At 36.7% G+C, this 9,462-nt stretch overlaps 1 protein-coding gene across 2 annotated transcripts; it reads left to right on the plus strand.

Annotated features, from left to right (window-relative positions):
• The first annotated feature begins 3,448 nt into the window (after positions 1–3,448).
• LOC147175075 (uncharacterized) lies at positions 3,449–6,115 on the plus strand. 2 transcript variants are annotated; one of them, XM_086074122.1, is made up of 2 exons: positions 3,449–3,876; positions 4,696–6,115. In XM_086074122.1, the coding sequence occupies exons 1-2, from the start codon at positions 3,753–3,755 to the stop codon at positions 5,784–5,786; spliced, it is 1,215 nt and encodes a 404-aa protein (XP_085930248.1). In that variant the 5' UTR covers positions 3,449–3,752; the 3' UTR covers positions 5,787–6,115. The 2 variants fall into 2 exon arrangements, with proteins under 2 accessions (XP_085930248.1, XP_085930249.1); XM_086074123.1 differs by having other exon boundaries at positions 3,449–3,858.
• Positions 6,116–9,462: the final 3,347 nt, after the last annotated feature.

Consider the following 9,462-nt stretch of genomic DNA (forward strand, 5'->3'; position numbering starts at 1 on the left):
GACTTACACGTGAGGTCTGGTTTTCATGTACTCATGAAATATTTCCTTTTCTTTGTGTGTGTGTACAGTGGATATCAAAAGTCTGCACATCCCTGTTTAAATGTTTAAATGGCATTTTTTATTTTTATTTTGTATTTTTTTATGTACAACTAAAAATTTGTCTTCATGACAGAGAAATAGTAATAACATGTTTGCACAAGTCAGCACACCTTAACTCATTTGCTCCCAATAAACGTATAAATACGTTTAGTTTTAAATATACCCATGGTCCCCAAAACGTATTTATACGTTTTGTTTTGTATTTATGCTAGAGCATACAGAAAGCTCTGATGCAACCTCTGAACTGAAGAGAACGTTTGAAGCAATGGTAGTTATTACAAAAACGGCCAGCAGGTGGCAGCAGAGTATAAAAGATCACCCAGGGCCATGTTGCAAAAAGCTCTTTTCCCCACTGTTTTAAACAAATTTGTGAATAATGATGAAACTTAAGCTATATTCTAATGCAAATATACTTTTTTCCCTGATGAAAGAAGGGACTCTAATCTTTCTTTTGGTAGGTTCCATGTTTTTATAGCAATAGAGCACAATAATCTGTGAGCCTCGCAAAATTAGTCAAAATCCAATAAAACAGCCGGGAGCGAAGGGGGTTGCTTCAGTGAAAATGGCTGGGAGTGAATGAGTTTAAAAAAATATATGTACACAACTCCAAATTTGTCTTCTTGAGAGAGAAATAGTAAAAACACGGTTGCACAAGTCTGCACACCCTCTTAAAATTGGGATGTGGCCGTGGTCAGAATTAATCCCGTTAGTTAAATGGGAGTCAACACACACTGCCACCATTTGAAGGTTTTGTTTTTTAGCAAAAACTTGGTATCTGAACGGGGTGTGGAGATACTTTTTATAGCCACTCAAAGTCCGACTAACCTCACATTATGTCCATCTGGAATTTGTCTTTTTCTTTTCTTTCACATGACACTGTAGTGTCCGACCGCCTCAGTGCACACAAGCGGGCCTGTGACTTTTAAAGGGACACGCTCTTTTTCTACTGGATTCTCCGTAAAGCACATGCACACGTACTCCATACTGGTGAAGTGCTTTGCCATATCGCAGCTAACCGTTCAAAAACAAGCCCAATTGCAATCGTTCTCACTTGTTTTATTTTTCAAAGTCAGCTAAATAATCTTGCTTCTGGTCCTGCTAACAATATGCATTGGGTTCACATTCAGGGCTCTTTTTCTACATATTTTTTTTTAAATAAAACAAGGTGACGGATGTATATCAGCTTAATCTGGTGGAAGATTTTCAAAAGCAATTCAAAGCTAATTTGATGTCATCCTACACTTCATGTCAAGTGGATGACGTTTTTGTATTCTCGCAGTTTATTAGAGCCACATTGAAAACCAGGGGAATTGTGAAATTATTATTCATATAATTGACTTAGTCATAAAACTAGTACTTTTCATCTTTGTTTTGTCAATTATGACATAATTCTCCTTAAATGTACAAAATTATTCTCCTAAAATGTTTTTTTTTCTGCATTAAAAGTGCAGCATTTCATCTTAAAATTGTGACTTTACTCCTGAAATTCAGTTCATTCTTGTAATTCTATGATTTTAATTCTTGTAATAATGTTTCTTTTCAACGTGGCCCTCATACAAGACTTTTTAAAAAGTACACCTACATTTTTTTGTCCAGTTGAGACAAATCTGTTGAACTAATACGACTTTATGTTGGGAATCAATTCGCCGAGTGCGATGTTGACGCTTCAAGTGTATAAAAAGGTACAAATGGTAATCCACTCTTGTGTGTGGTAAATATTTTCATTTTAAAACAAAATGTACAGCAATTATAATAATGTACTGTATGCATTGTGCTTTAGCTGCCAGCTAATTGTAATAATTTTTTTCAATTTTTTTTTTAAGAAAACATTCTTAAAAATTAGGAACGTCAGGTGATTACCATTTTTAAGCTCAATTAATCGCATGACTTCACTAGTTAACTCACAATTAATCACAAATGCCACAGCCTTCACACAATGATGTTATTTGTAGTGTTATAGACCTGTATGCGATTATAGCCCATCACGTTGAAGCTAGGGTTGCACTCACTCGACGGCTGACCAACGATCTCTTCAGATTCCATCCGTATCTAAAAGTATTAGCTGAATTTGCACATTTATTGATCCCTCCGTTGAAAGTCAAATTATGTTGGTATGCCATTAGGCTCATTTCTTTTGATGCAACTGCATCAACAGGACGTAAAAATATAGCCTGAAATTTGAATCGGCATGTGGCTTGAATCCGGTAGAGGGCTTGCGCATGCCGCATGGAGGTCTGATAGAAAAGGTCTTCAAAAAATAAAAAAATCCACTGACGGAAATTAGCTTTTGATATTGATTAAAAACAAAAAATAACTTTTTTTTCCCCATCTAAAAATTCATGTAAACAACAGTCAACCAGAGTGGAGCGTAGAGGAAAACAAAGGGGATAAATACAAAATTTTAAAAAGTTTCACTTGTCTTTTTTAATAACTTAAGGTACCTGTGCGAGACGTAGTGTAAACAGTGCCTCAGAGCTGTTGCTCTTTCCTGTCACTAGGTGGGGATAAGGCATCAGAATTGTATTTACCTGTATATAGAAATGTAGTCGAAGTAGTAGTGGTAAAAGAAGAAACGAACAATGAACATCATGGACAAGTATTTAGTTATTCAATAATAAAAGCACTTTATTTGCTGATTTTGAAATGAACCCGCGGTCTGAAATAAACAGCGCCCCCGGTCGGCCAACCGGGAAATGTATTGTATTATTTCTCGTATTATGTCTCCAGACTGGGTCTGGTCTGGAGACATAATACCCATAGTGGAGATGGAGTCAAGTTTAACAAACAGAGGGAGGGTGAGCTAAAAACAGTGGTGGTTTGGCCCACAGCGTATCTCAGCGCATCGAAAGATCAGATTAAAAAACACACAAAAGTGGGCAGAGACAGGGACTTGCAGGATATGAGAGGCCAGCATTGACACCTTTTGTAAAAACAAGGTCCAATGTATTGCCATATGAATGAGTGGTACAGTTGACATGTTGGATAAGACATGGACTAAAAAGAGAATCTAACAATTCCATTGCTTTGGAGTGTTCACTAGTTCAAAATTCAGGGTCGTCACCATCACACATCATTGGTGCGTGTAGACGTAAATTCACAAATTATCTGACTTTCAGTCTGTTTAGTGTTTAGAACAATTCATACTGAAATAATTTAATATTTGTGGTAAACCCCTCAATATTTTTATGGATGTAACTAAACATGTTTTTTACTCGTCCAAATGCAAATAATTATTAAAATGTATTATCCAAATGAACATAGACTCAAACGTTTATATAAATTATGCTCCACCCCGTGACACGAGATTTGTTCAACTGGTGTTGCCGTAGAATAGATTTCACGTGACCAATACTCCATTCCAGGCTGCTTTTACATAGCCACACGCGGTTCACTATAATTCGTAATAATTCATTCTGAATTCGTACTATACGAACTTAAACATCGACACTGTGCGTCCGTCACTACTCTATTGAAGCCAAACTGCTCCATTTTGTGTCTGGTTACATTCGTATCACACAGTTTTTGTCAAAATCTTTCGGCCTTGTTTAGCTTAGCTTAGTTTGCCGCCGAAAAAAAGGAGACGCGTTTGTTATCGACATATTGGCTCAACAGACGTCAAATGTGACCGAAAAGTGTCGTGAATATCGTGTGAAATGTTGGCAAAAACGAAAATCAAGTACAAAGAGGAGCTTTGTGGCGCAAAAGAAGAGAATGAGCGACTACGTCAACTGATGGACGTGTTTTTCAAGCAGCCTCGAGGTGTGTTGAACAGAGCAGGTTTGTCACTTTTTTAATCAATACTTTTCAACAATATGTCTATTGAAAGGATCCTTCATCCGGGCACTTTTTAACTTACGTTTACAGTTTTTCTCAAGTTCGCTTTGGTACATGTCTCAGATAAGAATAGGTGCTCCTATTTTTTATGTTAAATGTTGTGAGAATTATATAAATAAGCAGGTTTATTCTTAATTTTTGATTCGTTGACATACCAACAACTAGAATGGAGGATGGAAGCCTAGTAGATAATTTGATATTGTAAACAGAAGTGACTAGTTGGACCATTGATTGTAACGAAGTAAAAATAAAAAAAACTTTTTTTTTCTTAGCATAGAATTAGCTAATATATTACATATAGCCACATATTTATGCTAATGGGACATTGACACTAAGCCCATTACAATGATTAAAAAATACCCATTTAGGTTTGACATACACTTACTGTTGGCTAATTTGATTTCTCTCCCCTGGCTTTATTTGTTCTTCTTTGCTGCCCCCTAGAGTTTGAATAATTAAAAGTTCGTCAACTCCTCGAGGATGTTGTACAGCTCTTGCAGATGCATGCATTTGTTAGCTTTTTGTCAATGAATGCCAGATTTCGCAACTTGAAATATGTTCTATATTTATGTGCGGAACAATCAGCGTTGCAGGGGTTACAGAGTAACGTTGAGTGATTTCTGTAACAAAATACAGATACGTAACATTTGCCAGCTTTGTTACTCTTTCACTCAGGTGGCCCATGTGATCATCTTAAATATAAAACACATAACGTCACAATAAACGGTCCTTACCAAACCATATGTAACTTGTGTCCCGCAGACGTCAGTGAAAAATATCTTTGTCCTGAGCGGCAGGAGCCAGAGTTCCCTGGTGTGAAAGAGGAGGAGGACTTGGAGCCTCTTCAAGTTAAAGAAGAGGAGCAGCCACAGCCTCCCAACATAAAAAAAGAGGAGCGGCTGCCGCCATACATTAAAGAGGAGGAGCATTTCACAGAGTTGCCCGTGACTGGTGTCCATTTGAAGAGTGAAGATGAATGTCAATATGAAGAGAACAAAGGGGCGGAGTCTCCAAGCAGCAACTCGAGACAACAAACAACAGAAGATGACGAGGACCACCGCGGCGGATCACAAGCAGACAGCATGTTAGCTCGAATATCAGATGGTGAAGACACGTTACACTCTCCTCAAACCGATGACTATGAACGGTCTGACGGTGATGTGACATGTCACGCTGCCAGCACATGGTGGAAATGCTGTCAGTGTGGTCAAACTTTTGGCTGCCAGTCTCTATTGGGAAGACATATGATCAGCCACACTGGTGACAAACCTTTTGCATGTTCAGTTTGTGGTAAAAAATTTGCACAGATGGGAGACTTCAATAGACACACAAGAACCCACACCGGAGAGAAGCCTTTTGCTTGCTCAGTTTGTGGTCAAACTTTTGCTCTTAAGGGAAGCTTAAAAAGACACACAAGAACACACACTGGAGAAAAGCCTTTTGCTTGCTCAGTTTGTGGTCAAACTTTTGCTGAGAAGGGAAGCTTAAAAGACCACACAAGAACCCACACTGGGGAGAAGCCTTTTGCTTGCTCAGTTTGTGGTCAAAATTTTGCTCACAAGCGAAGCTTAAAAGACCACACAAGAATCCACACTGGGGAGAAGCCTTTTGCTTGCTCAGTTTGTGGTCAAACTTTTGCTTGGAAGGGAAACTTAAAAAGACACACAAGAACACACACTGGAGAGAAGCCTTTTGCTTGCTCAGTTTGTGGTCAAACTTTTGTTAAGAAGCAAAACTTAAAATTATACACAAGAACACACACTTTTACCTGCTCAGTTTGTTGTCAAAGATTCCCAAGTAAGACTGAAGCTAAGAGGCACAAGTGTGCTGGTGAGAATAGCAGAGATGAATGATGGTGCAAAGATCATGTTTACCGCTGAATGAACGAAGGATCTGTGTACCTGTGTTGTATGTGTCTGACTTAACCCTATTTTGAAATTGATTTTGTATATAAAATATTACATCAACCTGACAAGGGGCTGCAGATTCAAACTTTGTGACAGCTTTAATCTGGCATGTTTACCGGTAATTGTCCATTAATATGCATTGTACCTTATATCATTTTTAATTATTGTGTGTGCCAAAACACTCAAAACATTGTATATAGTTTGTCCTTTTTTGTTACATTTACACTAGTATGACTCACTCTGTAAATATAATAATAAAAAAATGTCGTCCATTATTACTGAAATAACTTTCTCTTTTTTGGTAAACCCCTTAATAATTTTAAAGTATTCACGTATATCCATCCGTTATAATCTTAAAAAAATAAATAAATAATGACATACGAAGTGGAACAGAAGGGAGACAACGGTCTAAATGAGAATCGATTTTTTTGGGCACATCCCTAATAAATAACACTGCCAACTTTGCATTGGCATTTTGAGCACAGATAAAGGAGAAATAAATCCAGAATGTGCAAACTTGTAAAGCCTTTGTATGATCAGATTTGAAAGCACTCACCGGCAAGAGAGGAGGTCATTCTACATCTACGTTAGCAGCGTTGCCCAAAAAAAAAACTCCTGACACTTCATCGGCAATCCGACATGTCCACCTCGCGCATGTCCTTTTTGTCAAAGTGACTGTTGGGCGGAAAGTTGACTAATAGTTTTCGCCCTCCACGACATCATAGCCCGTTAACGACTCAAAACAGCCAAACATTTGAAATATTACGACTTATTTTTCAAAAGTATTGATTTTTTCTTTCTTCTTTTGAATATTTTTAACCTATCCAAATTTGGTGGTCGCAGGTGACCCCCACCATCTGCTGATGGTTGGTACATTCCCTTTGGCAAAAGTTTTGTAAATAATCGGGCCGACATACATTCCCACCTTTTGGCAATTTTCTTTTGAGGTTTGCTGGTTTCTGTCTGTCTTTATCGTCATCAAAAATATTCCCATAATATTTCAAATGTTTTTCATTATGAACCTATAACTTTATTCTTCCAATTATAACTCCTTTTACCTTGTAATTCTTTTTTAAAAACATTTTTAATTACTTATCAAAAATTATCTCTTTTTTTTTCTCTACACTTACAATTTTAGTCCAACGTTCTGATTTTTTTCACTTGAAATTATGGCTTATTTATTATTATTATTATTATTTCATTTGTTACCATGCAGTTTTTTTTAATTTGTTTTTTTTATTTGTTTTTTTTTACCACAAAATTACTTTATTCTCTTAAATAGTTTTTCTCTTTAAAATTAATAAAATCATGACTTTTTTGCTCCCCACATTTTGATTTTTATACTAAAATCATTGTTGAAAATTAAGGTCCCTCCTCCCGGAAAGAAATAAAATATAAAATAGGACTTTATTGTGACCTTTCTGGCAAAAAAAATTGGGAAATTGTAATCAGTTTAAATACAATTTTATTGTAAATAACAACACAACATATTATTTATCCTGCTAAAATTAAGATTTTTTTTAAACTTTATGCACCGTCCTCCTTAACGCAGTACTTTATTTATATTTTGAAGAAAAAAAAAATTACTCCCGTGACGGCGGCCACGGGAGCAGTAAAAGGCAGACTTGCACGTGAGGTCTGGTTTTCATGTACTCATGAAATATTTCCTTTACTTTGTGTGTGTGTACAGTGGATATCAAAAGTCTGCACATCCCTGTTTAAATGGCATTTTTTATTTTTTATTTTTTTATGTACAACTAAAAATTTGTCTTCATGACAGAGAAATAGTAATAACATGTTTGCACAAGTCGGCACACCTTAACTCATTTGCTCCCAATAAACGTATAAATACGTTCCGTTTTAAATATACCCATGGTCCCCAAAACGTATTTATGCTAGAGCATACAGAAAGCTCTGATGCAGCCTCTGAACTGAAGAGAACGCTTGAAGCAATGGTAGTTATTACAAAAACGGCCAGCAGGTGGCAGCAGAGTATAAAAGATCACCCAGGGCCATGTTGCAAAAAGCTCTTTTCCCCACTGTTTTAAACAAATTTGTGAATAATGATGAAACTTAAGCTATATTCTAATGCAAATATACTTTTTTCCCTGATGAAAGAAGGGACTCTAATCTTTCTTTTGGTAGGTTCCATGTTTTTATAGCAATAGAGCACAATAATCTGTGAGCCTCGCAAAATTTGTCAAAATCCAATAAAACAGCCGGGAGCGAAGGGGGTTGCTTCAGTGAAAATGGCTGGGAGTGAATGAGTTAAAAAAATATATGTACACAACTCCAAATTTGTCTTCTTGAGAGAGAAATAGTAAAAACACGGTTGCACAAGTCTGCACACCCTCTTAAAATTGGGATGTGGCCGTGGTCAGAATTAATCCCGTTAGTTAAATGGGAGTCAACACACACTGCCACCATTTGAAGGTTTTGTTTTTGAGCAAAAACTTGGTATCTGAACGGGGTGTGGAGATACTTTTTATAGCCACTCAAAGTCCGACTAACCTCACATTATGTCCATCTGGAATTTGTCTTTTTCTTTTCTTTCACATGACACTGTAGTGTCCGACCGCCTCAGTGCACACAAGCGGGCCTGTGACTTTTAAAGGGACACGCTCTTTTTCTACTGGATTCTCCGTAAAGCACATGCACACGTACTCCATACTGGTGAAGTGCTTTGCCATATCGCAGCTAACCGTTCAAAAACAAGCCCAATTGCAATCGTTCTCACTTGTTTTATTTTTCAAAGTCAGCTAAATAATCTTGCTTCTGGTCCTGCTAACAATATGCATTGGGTTCACATTCAGGGCTCTTTTTCTACATATTTTTTTTTTAAATAAAACAAGGTGACGGATGTATATCAGCTTAATCTGGTGGAAGATTTTCAAAAGCAATTCAAAGCTAATTTGATGTCATCCTACACTTCATGTAAAGTGGATGATGTTTTTGTATTCTCGCAGTTTATTAGAGCCACATTGAAAACCAGGGGAATTGTGAAATTATTATTCATATAATTGACTTAGTCATAAAACTAGTACTTTTCATCATTGTTTTCTCAATTATGACATAATTCTCCTTAAATGTACAAAATGATTCTCCTAAAATGTTTTTTTTTCTGCATTAAAAGTGCAGCATTTCATCTTAAAATTGTGACTTTACTCCTGAAATTCAGTTCATTCTTGATTCTTCAAATCTATGATTTTAATTATTGTAATAATGTTTCTTTTCAACGTGGCCCTCATACAAGACTTTTTAAAAAGTACACCTACATTTTTTTATCCAGTTGAGACAAATCTGTTGAACTAATACGACTTTATGTTGGGAATCAATTCGCCGAGTGCGATGTTGACGCTTCAAGTGTATAAAAAGGTACAAATGGTAATCCACTCTTGTGTGTGGTAAATATTTTCATTTTAAAACAAAATGTACAGCAATTATAATAATGTACTGTATGCATTGTGCTTTAGCTGCCAGCTAATTGTGTTGAATTGAATTGGATTGTATTTTTATACCACAGTGTGTGTGTGTGTGTGGGGGGGGGGGGTGTGGGGGGGGGTGCAGTATGTATGACCCATTCTGATTGTTTGAACTCAGATTGAAGCGCAGCCAGGATACG

Source organism: Leptonotus elevatus, chromosome 4 (assembly GCF_054856555.1).
Source record: "Leptonotus elevatus isolate MCC_2025b chromosome 4, RoL_Lele_1.0, whole genome shotgun sequence".
In the NCBI taxonomy this organism is placed as follows: domain Eukaryota; kingdom Metazoa; phylum Chordata; class Actinopteri; order Syngnathiformes; family Syngnathidae; genus Leptonotus; species Leptonotus elevatus.

Bases quoted from the DNA above. Each gene is read 5' to 3' on its own strand.
- LOC147175075 (XM_086074122.1), top strand. From the start codon at position 3,753: ATGTTGGCAAAAACGAAAATCAAGTACAAAGAGGAGCTTTGTGGCGCA. The intron at 3,877-4,695 runs GTTTGTCACTTT...TGTGTCCCGCAG, and splicing joins AGGTGTGTTGAACAGAGCAG to ACGTCAGTGAAAAATATCTT.